General features: G+C 45.4%; 1 protein-coding gene across 1 annotated transcript in view; it reads left to right on the top strand.

Annotated features, from left to right (window-relative positions):
• The window catches only part of FOXN3 (forkhead box N3), a 271,061-nt gene that overhangs the window by 125,104 nt on the left and 128,457 nt on the right, over positions 1-17,500 (top strand). The window contains exon 3 of the mRNA XM_007944485.2: positions 8,037-8,101. Within this exon, the coding sequence (XP_007942676.1) occupies positions 8,037-8,101 (65 nt within the window). The remainder of the gene's footprint in view (positions 1-8,036; positions 8,102-17,500) is intronic.

Genomic DNA, 17,500 nt, shown 5'->3' with positions numbered 1-17,500 from the left:
GAATGCCTGCAATTATAGGGCCCAAGGCCTAATAAAGAGCTAGCAGAATATCTAGAAAGGAGAGTGGGAGAGGGGAACCAGGCTAAAGGATATTTCAAAAGCTAAAAGTGGAAAAGGTTTTAAAGAGTTAATACCAAAAGTTGGATTGAAACATAGCAGTGATTGTGAGGATAACGGAAAGCTGTTGTTTTTTTATACATGAGGTTGCAGTGATTCAAAGCACAGCCAACTTGATGGCACCTAACAACAACAATGTCAAAAGTAATAGAGTTTATATAATCAGGAAAAAAATACCTTTTGTGTGAGTCGGGAGGAAGGCATGGGGTAGGAGAGGAGAAAGACTGTAGTGCCAGCAGGGGCAGTTACCCCGGAAAGTCTGGGTGCTTGTGAGGGCTCTGGGGATCTCTGACAGTAAGAAGATGGCAGACAGTCCAGGAGAGACTGTGACGTGGAGGAAAGTTGACGTGGAGGAAAGTTGGCGTGGGCTCTGGGCACTCAGCGTGTTGGGCTTGTCAGGGAATGGCAGAGTCTTGGGAGCTAAGAGGAGGATTTGAAAACACAGTTATGTTTGATAATGGCTAATACAGGAAGTCATGGGGCGGTCAGTGGAGACAAGGGGTACTGGAGGAAGGAAAGGTTGCAGAGTAAAAGAGAAACAGTGAGGATGTTGGCAAGGAAGAAAATGCAGATACAGGTAGAAGTGATGGGGTGAGACACATACATCTACATTATGTTGTGTGAGAGAGACAGAGGGTGGCAGTCCCTTGAAGGAGTTGACCCATTCAGTTGTGGGGATGACAAGTCCAAAATCTGTAGGTCAGGTGGCAGCCTGGAGGCTTCTGCTGCTCTGTGCCCCATTTGGTGGTCAGGCAGTTGGAAGAGGGCAGGGTCCCAAGAGTGTGTTCTGTCAGAATACCTATTGATGTCAGATAACACCCTAAGGAATGCCTCTTTCCATGGATGGATTGATTGCATTATATGAAATCACATTATAGAAGATCATTCCATTCCATTCCATTGTGAAACAGCAGCTAGTCTAGTGTTTGACAAAACACTGGAAACATGGCCAAGTGAACACATAAAATAAACTGTTCTAATCAGTGTTTCGCCATCAGAATAGTCTGGACACTCTCTCAGTTGTGGCTCTCGTGGTCTTGGATGATTGTGTTTGATCATGTTGGTCTAGGCCTCCTACCAATCAATTGTCAGCCTCTGAAAATCAGCCAGTCTTGGTAAGTTTCCTCTAGACTTCTGCTTTTGATTACATGACCCAGAACGTCACTCAAACGACTCTACGTAGAGTGGCCTCTTTCCAGCCACTTTCAGAGTAGGGGGCTTCTTCCAGCCCATGGATTGTTAGCAATGGTTTGATGCTACTGTGGGCTGTAAAATGTTTGCAATTAGAAGATCACAAAGCATCGTTTAAGAAAGAGCAAGGTGAAAGGTGCAGATAGCTTACCTGTCGCAGAGAAGCACCAAGCTGGCAGAGCCAACAGGGTATAGGAGCAGTGCCTGACGCTGAGCCGGGACCTGCTGTGCGACGACTGTGCGGCAGTGAGTAGGGCCCTGACTTCTCTGAACGGCAGTGTTCTTGTTAGAATCCCCGTGCCCCCAGAATTGTCTCAGCTCACAGAGCAGCTTTTTCACGTGTATCATCATGTTGTTCTCACAACCTAGACCCTGACATCGTTTGCAGGTCTGGAACTGAGACTTAGATGAGTTACAAGACCTTCAGCGTGTGACTTGCAAGGATGGTTTCTTGGAGTCCAAGTCCTTTGCTCTCTCCACTGTACCAGGTGTTCGCTGAGGTCCCTGTAATGGCTATGATGCTCAGATTTTACTATTTGGAAAGTTGTGGAAGTGTCTAGCATGTTCTTGCAAATGCAGAGGATTCCTCCTCAAGCATGAACAATACCGTATGAAACTTGAGGCCGTCCCACGGGTGGCTCTCTGTCCCAGCCGCTGACGGCTGTGTTCTACCTCTCAGCTCCCTGGCTTCCTTCACCCAAGGGGTCTTTGCTCGTGTGCGGGTTAGGTTTTACTGCTTTTCCAGTTATTTCCTGGTGATTAATCTGCAGTTAGAAGTTAAAACAATACAATTCCAACTTTTGGGGGGCGGGGTGGGAGAAGTCCCCCCCTTTGTTACACCTGCCATGACTGTTTGATTCCTGGGACAACAGTCTAACGGTGAATGTCATACATCTGTAGGAATTGCTTCACACTCCCTTCCAATTGTAAGGATGTGTTGACCTATGACTGTACTCAGCTGTGTACAGTATTCACCAGTGTGGGGGTTAGGGCTTTAGTTGGAGGACTCAGTTCAACCCATAACTCTGCCCCACACTCTTTCTGCTTTGATTCACTTCTTCCAGAGCCCTTCCAGTTCTCTCTTTGAGATATACCAGCTCACATTTGGCAGCCATGTTCTTAGAAAAAAGTACCTTTCTTGATTCACTTTTTAGGACCCACAGAAATGCCAGGCTGGGGAATACTGGGGTGAGTCTTACCAGAACCTCCCAGGGTCTCGATGACCAATCCAGTCCATTCTCACAGTGATCAAGGTGCCTGGGTGTGGAGAGAACACGGGACAGATCACATCATTATGCCAAGAGCCACCTGAGTGCTGCATGACCTGTTGATGTGCACTGTCCCCGGGGAACTTGGAATGCCGTAGCCCGGAGTTGGAGGTCCAGAATGCTTTTGGGCCACAAGGCTCTGGTGGGTTCTGGGTGTGCTGTTCAGGACCCTGTCAGTCATCTTCTGGGATTTGCTGGCTCAGTGCTGGGCTTACCAGTCAGCTGGACCAGTGTTCTCAAATGCCAGCTCCCAAACTGCCTTCCTGGTGGACAAAGCCCCCTCAGCTTTTGGCCGGCTTCCTTTGCCACCAAGTTGGCTTGGCTTACACTGCTGAAGGTCATGGAATTTTACTAGAGTGTTATTGAAATGAGACATTTGGGGCGCCCGTGTTACATTGTTTCTGCTACTACGTGCCTGCTTGTCTGTCTTTCACATATGGTTAGCCTGATTGCTCTCTCTAGCCTGGGACTTTGCCTTGGAGAGATTCCTAGTGAAATCCATCCATAGCCTTCTGCTATGGGGAAGCATAGCTGAGAGTTTCATCGAGAAGACTGGAAGATTAGAAACAGTCAAGCCTGTTGATTTGTGTCCCTGTGGTACAGTAGGCTCACCCCAGAAGCCCTGGGCAGTCGTGGGTTGGCCATCCAGCCATGCGGCACCTTGGGCAAGACCCTTCACTGCTGAGCCATACATCGCTTGGTCTGTAGAATGGGGAAGGTGATTACTGCCCTGCCTGTCCGGCAGGACGGAGGGTCTGTGAGACAGGGTTGAGTCCTGTGCTCTGTAACAGTAGCTTGCTGTCCCCAGTGTCAGGCAGTGGGAGCATGATTGTCAGGTGATTGCAACCCACCTGGTTGGGTTTAAAGGGGTCCCAGAGGCCATTTCTAACTGACATTCAAGTCACTAGGTGTGGAGCACACCCCTGCTCCCCCTACTCACTCTGTCCCCTTGTCTTTGTCCCCCAGGGCTGCTGTGGTAGGTGCCTTTGAAAAACAGAGATCAATTTTCTCATAGTTCAGGAGGCTGGAGACCCAAAGTCAGAGCATTGCTCTAGAGGGAGGTCCTTCTTAGTCAGTGGCCCCAGGAGTTCCATGGTCTTCCTTAGCTTTCCTTGGCACCTGTCTCCCCCAGTGTGTGTGTCTGTCTGTCTGGTTTTTTTTTTTATATATAACGCAGAAGTGATGAGGCTTAGAACCCACTCTACTCGACTATGACCTAACTAACATAACACAGAAAATCGTATTCCATGCAAGATCACATCCATAGATATAGGAGCCAGGAGTTCAGTACATTGCTTGTGGGACATACTTCAGTCCATAGCAGCCCTCTTTTTGACACATGAGTAAGTGGTTTACAGTGTGGCTCTAGCTCCCCCTACAAAGGCTTCAGTGGCTAGTTTCTTCTCTGAATTTTTGTACAGGCACTGCCTGGGTTATGATTGTGTGTCCAACGTATGTCCAACTCATCATTATAAGCCACCCCCATAAAACCTATTAAATTAAAAATTTGAGGTATGTAATAATAAAATGTAATAATAAATGGTTGCTACTTTGCAAGTGCGTCAAAACATTATTATTGTTACTGTGTTATGGAAAAGATATTTTAGGGTGTCTGGAAGTATTTCTTTAATGTTTTTTATGCATGGAACGAACGGTACGCTATATGCCATATACTAAGAGAAACATTTGACTGATGTTAGACCCGAACCTTACTGAACTTTTCTGACATATATAGATTCGACTTAAAGACAGACTTAGGAATGGAACTTGCCCATAATTTGGGGACTGCCTGTAGTAAACATACTGTTAAGCCACTGGGATTGATTTTTTTTTTTTTAAATAACTGACTTTGAGCTTTACAGGCCAGTGAGCCAGGGACAACTCCAGATGGAGGGAAATAGCTTGTTGCCTCTTCAACTTACAGCCATAACCTTTGGCCTTTCTATAGGCATTTCTTACTTCTTTAGCTAGAATCATAGGCGGTTAGAGCTAGGTCAGCAGGATAGTGTATTCTGAACCATTTGCTGTCAAGTCGAGTCAGACTCCTGGCAACACCAGTGTGTCAGAGTAGAACTGTGTGATCTGTGGTGTTTGAGTGGCTGTGACCTTTGGAAGCAGATTGCCAGGTCTTTCTTCTGAGGCACCTCTGGTGTACTCAAACTGCCAACCTTTTGGTTAATAGCCAAGTATGTAACCTTAAGTTTATACCACCTGGAAACTCTTACAGGCCCTAAAATATTGTTTTGTTTTGTTTCTCCATATCTTTCCTAGCACGAAGTACAGTTCTTAATACACACTTAATAAATCCTTGAATCTTGTAACAAGTTGTTGTTGCTGTTGTGTGCCGTTGAGTCAGACCCGACTCATAGCAACCCCTCCTTGGGTTTCCGAAGCAGTATCACCACGGAAGTATTGCCCCATCTTCCTTCTGAGGAGTGGCTGGTGGGTTTGAACCACCAGCCTTCTGATTAGCAGTCAAGTGCCTTAGGCACTACGCTACCAGAGTTCCCAAATATTTCCCCATGGAGTGGCTGGCAGGTTAGAACCATCAATCTTTCTGTTAGTAGTCACATGTTTAACCACTGTTTTACAAGTTGAGAAGATGCCATTTCAAGTACAAGGAAGAGTGTGTTGACTGTGGGACTGATGAACTCAAAAGCTTTGTGGTCAGCATAACAGGAACCAACTTACTCTGTGTGGGAAAGAGGCTCCCTGTGAATTCACCTTGGGGCCAGGTCAGATTGTGGAGGTGGCCTGTCCAAATCTCTCTCCTCCACTGGAGTAGAGATCAGATGGACAGCACAACAGAATGGCTATAGAATACTGATCAGTGACTTAAGTACATTAAAAGGATGCTGTGGAAACCTTTAGGTAGGTTTTTATCACACAGAGAAGTTTCCTTATCTAGCCTCCTGGATTTATCTGACCTCACTTCTCCGTATTTGCTCCATCCCTGGTGTCTACTCGGTTTTCAGCCAAATCAAGGTCAGGATAAAGAGAAGATTTGGATGGAAGTAAGCTGGATATCCAGGCTCCTGCAGTAATACTCAATTATTGAGTTCTCTGAAAGCAGCAGCTCCTCAGTAATGATGTCCTCAGTTTTTAAATATCTTTATAAATCAGGTGGGTTGGTACTGGCAACAGCCAGCTTGCTGTTTCCTGCTTTCTTATAAAAATAAGATGGTGAAATCCCGGGAGCTGGCTGGAGTTGTTCAAAGATCATCGAAAGCATTTCCACGCACATTATTCTTCATGCACCTTTGCACGTTAAAGAGCCCGAAAGTGGAATAGGAAGGGAGGCGGATGGAAGAGAAACCAGCCTGCTGCCTCCATCCTGCAGCGAGGGTCCAAGACCACTGGGCAGCCCTGAGGCCACCGCTGCCAGAGCTGGGAGTCAGGGCCGCAGGGGAGGCCTGTGAGCTGCCCCATCCTGAACCATCCCCATGGTGGGTTGCAGACGGGACTACCCTGATGCGTAGAGTTTTCATGGGCACGGTTTTGGAAGTGGATCCCCGGGCCTAGTGCATCTTGGTCTGGAAGGTCTACTGAAACCTGTTCGGTATCACAGCAACACGTAAGCCTCCACTGACAGGCGGTGCTGCACCTGAGATTGAGATGCACTGGTCGGAAACCGAGCCATTGTCTTCTGCATGAAAGGCAGGGATTCTGCCACTGAACCACCACTGCCTCACTCACCCTGAGCATATTGTTGTTGTGAATTGCTATTGAGTCAATTCCAACTCCCAGTGACCCCATGTGTGCGGAGTAGGGTTTTCAGCAGATCACCAGGTCTGTCTTCGAAGGCACCTCCAGGTGGGTTCACAGTGCCAACCTTTCAGCTAATGAGTGAGCTCTTAACCATTTGCCCCACCTGGGGACTCTCTCTGAGTATAGTGGACCCCATGCAAAGTCAAAGCAAAGAAAGCATTGAGGGTCATTTACATCAAGGGACACAGTGTGTGCTTGCTAGCACGTTGGGATACGGTTTCGATGTTTAATGGTGTTTTTATGCTGTAACTCTTTCCTTTGCCCCACTCTTCCTCCCCAAGCATAGGGTATATCTCTATGTGTGCTCTCCTGTTTGTATGTCTAATAATGAAATTCTGGTCAGCATGGTATTTCCTTGACATTTCCCTTTCTCATAACCACACTGCTATCCTGGGGTACCCAAGAGCCTTGTTGACTGGTGAAGCATCACTGTAGGAGCCTTCTGATGTCTTACTCCATGTGCTTGTGTGGTGTACATGCATGTGCGCACAGGCTGAGCTTACAAACATATTATTCAGCCCAACTTTTAATTTTTTTACTGTTGAAGGTGATTGACAATACATAGCCAATATCATCTGTCGTGTACTGTTTCGGTGAAGGTAATTTGTACTGGTACTCAGGTTGGACATCATAACATCTTTGACTAAGTGCTTCCCCTTCCTCATATTAATCTCAACCAGGCCATGATTTAGAATTGCCTACTTTCCACTTCAAGGATATCTCACCAAGACTGGCTTGGTTGTAACATTTTTCACTGGATGTCTTAAAACACACGCCTCTGAAATGCAGGAAGTGTCTTTGTGGTATATCAGTCTGTCTTATTTTCTTGCTTCTCCTGTTACCAGACTGTGGGTGGTGACGTATCTGTGAACTGTTCTAGAGGGGATAGAAGGTACCGTTTTAAACCAAGAAATTGGAAACAGGATTAGAAACAAGAGGCTGCGGGTAGGGAGGAAGTCATGCAAGGTTGTTCTCTATATCAAGGATCCGGTCGTTGAGATGCTACGAAAAACCAGTTTGCATTTATAACGGGCAAGTGGTGCTAAGAATTACTGACAAACCCTTTTGGTCTCAGAAGCAATGGCCAGGAATTCTTTGCCACAGAAATTCATGTAATTATGAGCCTTTCACCAAATACTATTGAGTGATAAGCTCTGACGTTGAACTGTGTGCACTTGCCGTTTGGTTCTTTTTACCTGATGGATGATTCCCATAGCCGGGAGGGGACAAGGTCAGGATGGTAACCAAGATGATGTAGATAAGAGCCCTCATGTAGACAGGTTGTGCACTGTTAAATATGAAGCCTGTTAGTAATAAAACCAACCTAACAGTTTTTACAGGTGTGTTTTCAGAGAGTCTGAGTACTGCATCCTTAGGGAAATGTTTTGAGGCCATTTTGAGTGGCTCTGTTTGGAGAAGGTGATTAGGAGTGCAAAACCAAAACAAAACAAAAATACCCACTGTTGTCCAGTTGATTCCAACTCATGGTGGCCTCCACTGGGTTTCCAAAGTGGTAAATCTTTATGGGAGTAGATTGCCCAGACTTGCTTCTGTGGAGTGGCTGATGGGTTTGAACCACCAACCTTCTGGTTAGCAGTCAGATGCCTTAGGCACTGTGCTACCAGAGCTCCTGATTGGGAGTGCAGGTGAGTGTAACTGAGATCGGCTTATCTTGTTTTCCTTCTGTTTCAGCACATCAGGTCCACCAATCTGGCCAGGCAGCACCTTCTTCAAGAGAAATGGAGCCCTTCTGCAAGGTAGGTCTCTAGCGCAGCTCCCTCCGTCCCCTCCCCACCTACCGTTACTCCTCTGGGCGTGGTGTCCGTCAGGGTGGTCTGCGCTGCTTGGCAGTGGCACACTTTGGAGAAGTGAGTGCTGCGGCTTGAGTTGGTTGCTCCAGTTCTCTGTATTTCTTCCTAATCAGGTTTTCTGGTAGCTGTGGATTGTTGTCTTTTAACCAGGCTTTTAACGACGCTGTCTTTGGTCTGTTGTCACTGGCGCCCTATTCCAGCAGTGTTTGGCTACTTGGTGAAATTAGAATTACATGGCCGTTAGGAGGTGACAGTAGCATAAATGGGTTAATAACAACAAGCAACATGTATGCATGTTTCTATGCTTGGGCTAGGAAGGGATGTCTTGGGTGTCTGGTATTTTTGTTGTTTCAAGGTACCCTTATTCTTTGCTGTCTTGTGATGTCTACATGTGCCTGGAAGGTTGATGATGGTTTATTCTGCAGAAGGGCACCCATCCTGTTGCCTGACCCATTCTTAGCTGCTTTGCACCGTTTCCTATCCAATGTGTTCAAAGAATGCAAACTGCCTTTCATCTCTACTTTTAAAGTCACAAAACAAAGTTAAAAAACAAGCTGTTAAAAATAGCAATAAATTGCATTCTGAATACTTTTAGGAATTATTTTTGGATTATCTGCTGTTTCTGGATATCTGTTTGGCAGATAAGCAGGAATTGGTGGGGTCCCAAGGGTCTTCAGGTTCCTGGCCCTTGTGGCCTCTGTTGGTTGACTAGGAGTTGAGCAGCGTGACTGGCCTAAAGTGAACATATTTGGTTGTACCAAGAGCTTCAGAACTGTACTGGCTCGTGGTGAGGGGTTTAGTGCATTCCGGTTGATGTATTGATGTTGGGCCTCTTTTCCTTAAAAGTGCTTACTGAGGAGCAGCCACAGGTGAGGAATGTAAGTCAGCTTCAGAAAATGAACATACATCTTCAGGAGAAGCTCATACAATCATAAGAAACTTTGTCACGTTGTTGTTGTTGTTGTTGTTGTTGTTGTTTTATAAGCGGTACAATTGCATATTATCTTTTTAATAACCCTGAAATCAGGGAACCTAAGACTTTTCTTGCATTTTTCCTTGGTACAGATGAAGTTTAGGCAGTTTGATTAATTAAGCTTGATTATTCCAAAATGAGCACAGTTGATATCCTAAGTGTTCAAGAAAATAAAAGGAACCCCCTCCAATCTGAAAAATTAATACATAATTTAAAAAAATCTGTTCTCGCTTCAGATAATGGGAATAGGACTGATGAAGATGAGGCTTTGGCTTGTTAAGTGAAATGCAAAATTATGGACACCTTTATTTTTACTCTAGAACTGTATTAATGATGTGAGTATCATTCAAGTTTGGATTATTTTCAGAAAAGGGGTTGTTCTTTTTTTCTTAAAGGAAGAAATCCTATATTCATTAGGTTCCACATTAGGTAACATTGCCTTAGCTTCAGTTGTGTTTGTTTCTGTAGGGCAAGCGTGTGAGGAAACAGCAATAAGGTTTCTGGAGCTGGGTGATGGCACCTTGAGGTCCTGTCTCCTGGGTGGTGGACCTTTGTTTTCTTCCTTATGGGTGTTAACAATTACCCTGATTATTCTAAGGGTTGAGAATAATTACAGATTTCAGATGCCCATTGAACCCACATCCACTGAAATACAACCCATGTGTTTTTTGTACATTTGAAAATGAGAAGAATCTTGGTGAGAGTTTGGGAATGTGGGTGGGGACTTGTTAAGATTAATTTTTCTCTGTGACGGTTCTTCGTTTGCTGTGTCTGTATATGTAGCTCTCAAAACACTTTTATTGTGATAAAATTTTTCAAAATCCAGAAGTCCCTGGGTTGCGAACATCAGACTTACACGCTTGCCCTTTAATGTTACATAAATTTCCCCTTGCTTTGAAATGATTCCAACCCCTACTCCAGCCAGTTCTTCATCAGACTTAACTTCACTTGCTGTACACACAGCTTTCAAATTACAGAAAGGGCTTCGAGCCTTTTCTTGGAAGCTTGATTCTAAAAAGAGCACAGTTGATACCCTAAGTGTTCAAGAAAGTGAAAGGAACCCCCTCCACTCTGAAAAACTAATACGTAATTTAAAAAAATCTGTTCTCCCTTCAGATAATGGAAATAGGAGTGATTAAGATGAGGCTTTGGCTTGTTCAAGTGAAGTGCAAAGTTATGGACACCTTTATTTTTACTCTAGAACTGTATTAATTACGTGGGTATCATTCAGGTTTGGATTATTTTCAGTAAAGTAAGGCTATATAAGAACCTTATGCAACTGTTCCTAAACCAAAAAAGCCAAACCCACTGCCATCGAGTCAATTCTGACTCAGAGTGACACTCATTGGGTTTCCGAGGCAGTAAATCTTTACAGAAGTAGATTGCCTTGTCTTCCTTCCGTGGAGTGGCTGGTGGGTTTGAACTATCAACCTTCTGGTTAGCAGTCAAATGCCTTAGGCACTATGCCACCAGAGCTCCTTGCACCTATTCCTACATACCTACAAATTTGACTTAAAGACACATTTAAAAGTGGATCTCGTTCGTAGCCTGGGGACTGCCTGTATGTACATGCTGTTCCTAATTAATACTTCTGAATTCCTTTGGTGGATGGTAGTGGGTCATTAAGAAGTTTTTAATGCCCACAAGCAAGAATGTTAGAAATAAAGGTGAAGGGTAAAGAAGGAACCAGCCCATTCATGCCAGTGACAGTTTGCATTAGAATAAAGTTCAAGAAAACACACCTGCTCTGTGTTCATTTTCTCATCTTTATACCTTTTATCTTCAAAATATACATACATTCCTTTTCTCTCTAGAAAGGAGAGGAAAAACTAATAGGTAATCAGACTAGGAGAGAGCTCTGTTAATAGGCTCCAGTCATAGAGACTGGAGTTGAGGGAAAGCAGGACACAAGGACCCAGTTCCTAGAACTTGGTCATGTGAGGTGATACATGTAAGATGTTGGGCCCGGGGACTAGCCAGTTGAGGTCCAGCCTGACCATGAACCCAAGTGACGAGCAGGGCTGGTTAACCTGGGCTCTAAGGGGTACGAGGAGAATCTGCTGCATGGACTGGCCCCAGGGGTTGAGATTTAAAGAAGGCAGGAGTGGGAGAATAAGCATATATGCCACCTGGTTAGAGGAGGGAGACTTAATTTTTCATCTGGACAGTGAGTGCACAGTGCCTGTCACTTCTTGGGAGAATGGGTACTTGAACAAGGCCTTAAACAATAGGATGATGTGGGTGCATGGAAATAGGAAAAAGGGTAGCCTGAGAAGAGGAAGCCACAGGATCCCGTAGGTATGAGAGAGCAGGACCTCAGAGAGCGCGGTGACTGAGACTCTGAGTGGTAGGTGTGGAGAATAAACGTTTCATCAGCACTTTTGAGTAATAGTGTCACATGCCCCAAGATGTGCAGTAAGAAAAATAAAGTGATGTCCAAGGAGGAAGTCATGGAGGTCAGAACCGGAAATGAGTGGGACCAAATGGTAGCATCGTTACCAGGGGAAGCAGGTTATGTTGTCTAATGGTTATTTGGTTTCTAAGCTGTTGAACAGACACGTGGAATGTTTCGTTTTCTCAGAACAAAACTAATTGCAACAATTAGCTGGAGGTACTCCAAGTCCTCCTTGGCCCCAGGAGTGTGGCCTCTGCATTTTGGTTCTTGTAGAGCTCACTGGCACAAGAGCTTGCTGAATCGCCTCTCAGTACTGAGGATGATGGAGTAATTCGGTCAGCTTATCGATTCACAGAATTTATTTTAAATGCCATTTAGGCTACTGGACACAATTTGAGTTGTTGAGCAGTTTCAGAAGACTGGTGACCACTTCAGTATTTATGCAATGCAAACCAGAGGCCAGAAGGCAACAAGCCCATTGCTTAAAGGGGCCCAGGACAAGCCCAAACAGAACAGTGTGGCTTACCAGGAATTCCCTGACAGGTGCCCCCGACCGTCCCCCAGCATGTAGCTATGTGTCTGCATGTTATGGTCCCTCTGTATCGGAAGTACATTTTTTCTTAATGCAATCATTTAATTAATTGACTAATGTCTTTGATTTTCAGTGAAAAACAGAGTGAGGCATTTTGTTTTCCTTTTTCCAAACTCCCTACCCCACCTTCTTCATTCCATTCACCCACCAGACTTTGAACTTGGTTACTTCTTTCAAACATCACCCTTGGATGAGTTATTTTAATGAGTCATGATTCATAATTAAAGACATTCCTCCCCCTGGGCTAACCCTTCCTCTGGTCCCTGATAGTTGCTTTCCCAAATGGCATACCACATCTCTTTTCATGGTGGCTTCTTGCCTTCCATTAAAAGTCGCTCCAAGCTACAGTTGAACTTACCTTCTACTTCTGCTCTCTTGGCCTTCACAGGCCCTGCAGTCCTCCACGCTCCCCAAGGAGTTGTGTTCAGAGAGCAGCTGCTCCCCCACGACTACGTGCTGTTGACTATTTTGGCCACCCAGCTCCTGTGTTTCTAGCTCTTTCTCTGAGGAGACGTCCCACGGGCTGAAGTATCCCACCTGTAAATCCAAAACCAGTTGCTACCGAGTACATCCCACCTCGTGTGTCAGAATGGAGCTGTGCTGTATGAGGTGTCCCGTGGCTGCTTTTACAGAAATGGATCCCCAAGCCTTTCTTCCAAGGTGCTTTTGGGTGGACTCCAGCCACCAGCCTTTTGGCCAGCAGCTGACCACTGACCTGTTCGTGCCACCCAGGGTCTCCCAGCCTCCCCACCACCACCACCAGTAAGCTTTAGTTTATTATACATGTCTGTGTGCCAGGCACTGGGTTAGAACTGGAGTTACCCAGGGTGGCCGAGGTCCAGCCCTCATACCACTTACTGCCCATCCTGGGGTCAGACCACGTGTCCTGGGCTTCTCTTTTGAAAGACGGCTCCAGCCACCATCTCTAAGATGCCTACTGACATCAGTACTGAGGCAGCTACTGGTTACTACAGACCTTCCCAATGACTGACTTGACATCCTGCCGCATCCTTCCTAACTTTCTCTCCCACCTTCCTTTTTTCTGTCGCTCTAATATGGGCCACTAATTATTATTAAATCTATTTCCATAGAACACAGAGGTGGAATTAAAATAAATTCTGTAACATGCATAACAGATTTTTATTTCCATTTGCTTCTGACAACCACTGGACGAGCTAATGACGTGGAAAGAAATCCTTCGCGGCATTTTCAGGACACAGAGTGGGCTTGTGCTGCGGACCTGCACAGACAGGTGAAAGGAACATGGCTCTTTTGCAGCTAGACGTGTGTTGTTCCTGTTTGCTCACAGATGGGGGCTTGCCACCTGAGAATGTGCGTCTTGAAGTTGATTATGATCATTGGATGACTTGCTTTGGGGACTGTCAGTGTGCCCAGTTCTAGGTTCTAGGCTTCGTGGTAGTGGCATTGTGTTCCACCCACTCTCATAGTCCTTACTGCCCCCGTGTGACTCTGAGATATTTTTACTGCTTAGATGTACAAGACACTTTGGTTGCATTTATGCCATGAACGGCTCAAGAGCAAGCACTCAGTGCCTCAGAAACAAGTTACAGCAGAAGGAGGAACACTGGATTAGGAGTCAGGGGACCTGGGTTCTGGTCCCAGCCCTGCCAGTGAACAAACTTTGTTGCCTTGGTCAAACCACATGGCATCTCTGGGGCTTCTTCCGCTTACCTGTAAATGAAAGAGTGGACCTCAGGGTTAGCAAAGGGGCTTTCTATGGACTCCCAGCACTGACCCATGCTAGTAACTCCCTGACAATAGATTAAAATGGATTTTGAGGCTTAGTTCTAGTTTGGTGGAAAAATGTACCACTTTCAACCAGCTCTGTCTGCAGAGGGGTCCAAGGGGAAGAAAGCAAGCCATGGTGACTTGGTGGAAGATCTCAATCCCCAAGCCAGGTGCTCCCGAAGGTCTTAGGATCTTAAGGATGCAATATGTCATAGACTCAAGGAAGGCAACCTGGGCCCCAGCCCCGGCTGGGCTTCTTGGGCAACCTGGTTTTAACCTCTCTGCAGGGATAATAATAATAATATCTATCTGATGGGGTTCTTGGGAGGGTTAAATGAATTCATATTAGTAAGGCACGAAGGACAGCTCCTGATAAATTCCCTGTCAAGTTAGCTATTGTAACATTGTACAAAACTAGGAATCTTAGGAAAACAGGTCTGAGCCGATGAAACACTCTGACCGTTTGCTGTGGCTGGCGGTGATCGGAACAGGACGGCAGCCTGGGCATGCCCAAGGCCCAGTTGGATTTGTATGTAAATCTGAACGACAATTTGTTCACCTCTTCTGATTCCTTAAAGATGATGCTTCTTTGAGGAGCATCATGGATTGAATTATGTCCCCCTCCCCCAAATTTGTGTCAACTTGGCTGGGCCATGATTCTCAGTGGTTCAGAAGTTACATAATGATGGAATGTGCCAGATATGTAGTGGTACCCCATGACATGATCTAGTATGATAAGCCGATCAGGTGTAAAAGGATTGAGATTAAGGGTAGGTTGCAACACTCTTAGTCCCATCACAGCCCTGATCCAATGTAAGGGGAGTTTCCCTGGGGTGTGGCCTGCAACACCTTTTATGTTATAAGAGTTAAAAGGAGAGAAAGGGGAGCAGAGAAGGGGGACCTACTACCAGCAAGAAAGAGGATCTAGGAGCAGAGCGTGTCCTTTGGACCCAGGGTCCCTGTACTGGGATGCTCCTGGGAGCAAGAGACACAGAAAGAGAAAGGCTTTGCCTAGCGCCAGCACTCTGAACTTTGACTTCTAGCCTCTTGAGCTATAAGAGAATGAATTTCTGTTTGTTGAAGCCATCCATGTGTGATGTTTCAATTACAGCAGCACTAGAGGACTGTAAGGGGTCACCCAGCTCACCACTTCCAAGCTTTGTCCTTGCTCTAAAATTATGTGTACAGAGCAGACCGCCAGATAGCCATGTGAGAGAGCATGGGGTTTAGCACCAAATGAACTTGTGTTTGAATCCCTCTCTCTGGGTACCATCTTGGCCCTCAGTGGAGCTTAGCTAAGTGTTTCCCAGAGTCTTTGCAAACATGAAATGAGAACTGTGAACATGCGAGGATCTGAAACAGTGCCTGGCGCTTAGCAAACACTCAGTAAAAGCTGGGTTTTTTTGGTTTTGATTGGTCTTCTACTGTCTTGCATGCCTGAGGTTTTGGATTGGTAATCCAGGAAGGTATATTCAAGGTGAGCAGATATGTAATGGTACCCCATAACATGATCTGGTCTGATAAGCCGATCAGCTCTTCAAAGAAGCGGTGTCCCAGACTCCTGTCCACCATTTCCGTCTCTCCCTGCCAGCTCCCATGCCTTTGCTTTCTGAAAAACCGAGATACTGCTACCATACTGTCGGGCCACAGCCTCTGGTCTTTATGCCTGGTGTTCAGGTCTTTTCTCCCTGTAAAAGGAACCCTGGTGGCGCAGTGGTTAAGTGCTAGGCTTCTCACCAAAAGGTCAGCAGTTGAAACTCACCAGCTACTCTATGGAAGTCTGCTTCCTTAACGATTATAGCCTTGGAAACTCTGTAGGGCAGTTCCACTCAGTCCGGTAAGGTCCGTGTTAGAATTATAGGGTAGTTCCACTCAATCCTACAGGGTCCGTGTTAGAATTGACTTAGAGACATTGGGACTGGGTTTTTCTCTACATCAAGGCCCCTGGATCACAGGTTTTATCGGGTTTACCCTGGTCCTCCCCCACCCATTTCCTTTCCATTTGGTTGGAACTTGCAGCCCCAGGGCTCTTTGGCTTCTGTCATCTAATTTGCTCCACAAACTGACTTTTTTGTCCATTTTGCAAATGAGGGCATCCACCTAATGCATAAGTCTCCTGATTTTTGGCCCCAGGCACACCCAGTTGAGAAAAAAAAAAAAAAAATCAGTAATAACAGGAAAAACAAAAAAACACACAACCCTTTACATTTCTCCCCAAGTCCTAATTACCTTCTGTCCTGTTTTGGCCTGGGAGCCCTTTGGTTTCAAGGAGGGGCCCTATTTCTTGGCATTGCCTATCTTATTGTTCTGCACTGAGTTATTTGTAAAGATACTTACATAACTGCAGGAAGAGAGGCAGCAAGCTTGTCTGTTTATGACCAGAGATGACTTTAAAGACCTGCTGTTTAGTTCTTCTGATCACTCAAGTTAATGTGGTCCCTGAGAACATGCCCTTGACTTAGTTTAAAAAGTATAAGCAAATACAAACTTAAAAGAAGCCTTTGGTCAATTCCAAGCATCACTGTCTGCTGAGTATCCAAATTTGCCGGATCTCCAGTTATATCTCAACTTGCCCATCTTGAGACAGAGCCAGTATCCAGGGCCTAGCTTGGGATGTCAGCCAGCAGATAGCCAGCAGACAGTCAGATAGCCTGTGTTTTCCTGTCTGGCTTTAATTCCAGTTATTCTCTCAGTGACTGTGTATAAAACAATTTTAATGAAGACCTAGTGTTACACCCTGAGAAAATGGCAGCCCCTCTGGACTGAAATGGAAAAGTTGGAAGGAGCTGCCGGCCTGACTGGCACATGTCACGCTGGTTCGCAGTTCACTCTTTTTTGAGTGATTACTCGGTGCCAAGCAGGAGCTGGGTGGGTATGCATGGCTGAACGTGATGTCTCAAGGTGATGTCCAGTTGTTGTTGCAAGCTGCCGTCCGTTAGGCCCTGACTCATGGTGACCTCGTGCACACCAGAACAAAATCGCTGCCCGTGGATCACAACAGAATATTGTCCAATGCAGAAATGGAAGATGAGTCCACCAGGTTGGAAGGTACTCAGAGCGCACAGTGGCTGCAACAGTGGACTCCCGTATACCAGTGACCCTGAAAATGGTGCAGGACCAGTGATGTTTCACCCCGTTGAACGTGGGGTCGCTCTGAGTCAGAGCCAAGGTAGCGGCAACTAGCAACACCCATTAAACAGAATGGATATTTTCATTATGAATTTAACAGAACTTTATACTAATGCGTAAAGAGAGCACTTTAGCACCAATCGTAATTCTTCAATAGGAAGATTTCTTCATAGTGTAACTTTTTGAGCATTTAAGATCTTTTTCTAGTCTACCCAATTCTATCAGCTAGATTATAAAATATCAAGATTAAACAGCCTTGGATCATATTGCACTGCAGAGCCTAGTTTTATCAAAGAGCTCGGTCTTAAAATACAATTGGAAAAGTCATTCCCCTTGAAGTTCTCTTTAACTGCTTGGGTGGAAGTCTAGAAATACATTTATACAACTGCCGAGAGACTTTTCTTTCTTTCTTTTTTTTTTTTTTTTTGTGCCAAGAGACTTATGATGAAGAATTTTTTAGAAGGTACTCCGAGCAAGCTGTTCAAATGACAGTTTCAGAAGTGAACT

This window comes from Orycteropus afer, unplaced genomic scaffold, assembly GCF_000298275.1.
Source record: "Orycteropus afer afer isolate SDZICR_OR568_19922 unplaced genomic scaffold, OryAfe1.0 scaffold00127, whole genome shotgun sequence".
Taxonomy (NCBI): Eukaryota; Metazoa; Chordata; class Mammalia; order Tubulidentata; family Orycteropodidae; genus Orycteropus; species Orycteropus afer.
This window is presented reverse-complemented; position numbering and strand designations above follow the sequence as displayed.